This window comes from Embiotoca jacksoni, unplaced genomic scaffold (genome assembly GCF_022577435.1).
Source record: "Embiotoca jacksoni isolate LCO1_2020_lvr unplaced genomic scaffold, fEmbJac1.0.p SCAF_14, whole genome shotgun sequence".
Classification (NCBI taxonomy): Eukaryota; Metazoa; Chordata; class Actinopteri; family Embiotocidae; genus Embiotoca; species Embiotoca jacksoni.
The window spans coordinates 11,028,660-11,031,672 of record NW_027185274.1 but is presented as its reverse complement, the minus strand read 5'-3'; the positions used below and the strand labels follow the sequence as shown (position 1 = coordinate 11,031,672).

The following is a 3,013-nucleotide window of genomic DNA, read 5'->3' as shown; positions in this document are numbered from 1 at the left end:
TAGGATACCGTATAATAATCAGTAATGATTTAATATGAGTGGCACCATTCTCCACTCTCATTTACTCAACAACCCACTCAAAAAGAATAAGGCGATTAAAGGAAGTCACCATTACAATGGTTTACTCTCTGTGACATTTAAACGGCCTGACTCAAGTTGGATTGTGTAAATTTGACATGACTTATACTGGACTGTGCTGCTGAAGCATGCCAAAGAGGGTGGACATCCTAAAACACAGGATGACATCACTTCAGTAGAATCAAACCCATTTCCTGTGTCAACACATTCTTTTTGTGTGTAGTCATGGTTGTAGAACACTTTAAGAGTAAAATGCAGCATATTCATCATCTCTTTCTTTGTACAAATCTTTCTTTCAGGTGTTCTTACAATCAAGATGGCCACCTTTGACATCAACCAGACCAGCCAAACCAATTACAGTGCCTTCCACTGTCAATTTAATGAGGATTTTAAATACATTCTCCTTCCGGTCAGCTACGCCCTGGTCTTTGTGATTGGCCTGGTGCTGAATGGCACAGCGTTGTATGTGATTGTGTTCCGCACAAAGCGCTGGACGCCCTCCACTATCTACATGTTCAACCTGACGATGTGCGACACGCTCTACATCTTCACTCTGCCCTTCCTCATCTTCTACTACGCCGATGAGAACGACTGGCCATTCAGTGAACCGTTCTGCAAGATTATACGCTTCCTGTTTTATGCCAATTTATATGGTACTGTTCTGGCTACAGACCCACACCAAACACTACAACAGCAGAGTTTATCTAATAGTACCAGTGTTTGATATAGTGCAAGACAATATATAATGATACATTACAATATGATACAATAAGATATGACATACAATATGTGTAAAAATATGCAATGTGACATCAGATATGAAATGATATAATTTAGACTAATGAATGGTATAAAGCCATGCACTTGAATATAGTACAATATAAAGACATTTAAACAATAAATTATGATGTAATATGGCTTTAAAGGACACAGTGACAAAAAGTGACACTACAGAGTGAATAATACTATGTAAAACAATACAAGTATTAATAATATTGTACACTATGCAACATAATATCTCACAATATGATGATGACACCAAATAACAAATTTGTATAATACAGTAAAAGAAGGGTAGGATATCGTATAATACGGGATGATAGTAAATAAAATAATGACAGGATGTAAATGATTCTCATTACAGTATGAACAAAACATATCAAACATATACGTTACTCTGACAGGTTCCATTCTGTTCCTGTGCTGCATCAGTCTGCATCGGTTCGTTGGCATCTGCTATCCAGTCCGCTCCCGCAGCTGGGTCAGCGCTCAACGGGCCAAGCGGGTGTCCGCGGCCGTGTGGGTCTGTGTTTTATTGTGCCAGGCACCTGTTCTCCACTTTTCAAGAACTAGGTGATTTACATCTATGTAACTTTATTTTTCTTTGTAGCTGTCAGTCTGTCTTTATTGCTTTCATTTACTGAGAATGCCTCTAATTGTGTTTAATTGTGCACTATTGACTTTTGTGGCACATCAATTTTGCCAAGTGCCTTATCTTAGGCTGCAGTAATGAAATGCATTTAAATGAACAATCAACCTGTTGGCAAACCAATTTCCATTTACTGCCCTTTGTTCCATCGTCCTATCGCTTTACTCTGGATCAGTGTCAAACCAGGCCGTACCATTTGAAAATCCTTGACAGTTGTAATCTGCCATGTCCTTCACAGGGATGTGGCCACTGAGCGAATCTGCTACGACACCACCAGCCCAGAGCTTTTTGATGACTTCCTGGTGTACAGCTCAGTCGTGTCAGTGCTCATGTTCGCCTTGCCCTTCATGGTGGTGATGGTTTGCTACGGCCTCATGGTGCGGAAGCTGCTAGAGTCTGGCTGGGTGTCTGAAGGGGAGAGGGGAGGCCTGACAACCCAACGAACCAAGCAGAAGTCAGTGAAGATGATCATCATCGTGCTGGCAGCGTTCATGCTGTGTTTCCTCCCTTTCCACCTCACCAGGAGTCTTTACTACTCTTTTAGATACCTGCGGCAGATCGATCCAGCGCAGGTGAGGACGAGCTTCTTTTTTTGTTGATAATAAACGTGTTATGGCGACTTTGAAAGCTCACTGTGTGACATTTTGATATATCCACCAGCTTAGTTGTGGTTTACTGGAGGCCTCCAGTGTGGCCTACAAGGTGACACGACCTTTAGCCAGCGCCAACAGCTGTTTGGACCCCATCCTTTACTTCCTGGCTGGGCAGGACGTTCGCGACAATCTAACCAAGAAGAGCAATCTGTCTTCAATGAAACCAACAGGTGTGAGCCAACACATGACAACACAACTCTGATCCAGCACCTGAAAGTATCTCTCTTGTTTGGAGGATAAGTAACGTCATTGTTGTTGGCCTCTCCTCCCACGCCACCCATTACAGCTTCCAGAGAGCACATTTTGTCTTAAACGTTGACCACAACAACAACAACAGGACTTCCAAAGGTTGCAACAATTGGAAGAATTACGAGTGATTTCAAGCAGGAATTAATTTAACATGTTTTTCTGAAGTAAAAACAATTGTTCTCTTTTATAACATACCTTCAGGGGTTTCAGTGCACATCTACTGCACATAGTCTTTATTTAGATATACATTCATATTATATTATACATTATATATATTTACATAGTGGTTCACAGGTTTGTTTGTTGTTAGGGTTTTTTTGTCAACCGTTTTACCAGACAGCTCCTGCACCTGATGTTTGCATGTTTGCATAGGAACAGGTAGACTGTGTTCAGCTCACCTTTCTCTGAGGGACATATTGGACAGAGGACAGACATGTCTGTGTTCCTGTTGGGTTTCAGCAACATTGTGACTTTTAAGGCTTGTTTTGAATGTCCTGCAGTAGTGTGTGTGTGTGTGTGTGTGCGTCACATTGAGTCTCAAAATGTGAAGGAAGTTAAAATCATGTTGTAATAAAGAAATACATTTTATTTTTTACCATATGCT

At 41.0% G+C, this 3,013-nt stretch overlaps 1 protein-coding gene across 1 annotated transcript; it reads left to right on the top strand.

Annotated features, from left to right (window-relative positions):
• On the top strand, positions 1–3,009 carry LOC138197249 (P2Y purinoceptor 2-like). Its single transcript, XM_069147935.1, has 4 exons — positions 1–731; positions 1,263–1,431; positions 1,746–2,079; positions 2,168–3,009. Exons 1-4 carry the CDS (start codon positions 395–397, stop codon positions 2,360–2,362), a joined length of 1,035 nt encoding a protein of 344 aa, XP_069004036.1. The 5' UTR covers positions 1–394; the 3' UTR covers positions 2,363–3,009.
• Positions 3,010–3,013: the final 4 nt, after the last annotated feature.

Coding starts and splice junctions, on each gene's coding strand:
- LOC138197249 (XM_069147935.1), top strand. CDS start 395: ATGGCCACCTTTGACATCAACCAGACCAGCCAAACCAATTACAGTGCC. Junction 732..1,262: donor GTTTTATGCCAATTTATATG/GTACTGTTCTGG, acceptor TTACTCTGACAG/GTTCCATTCTGTTCCTGTGC. Junction 1,432..1,745: donor CTCCACTTTTCAAGAACTAG/GTGATTTACATC, acceptor TGTCCTTCACAG/GGATGTGGCCACTGAGCGAA.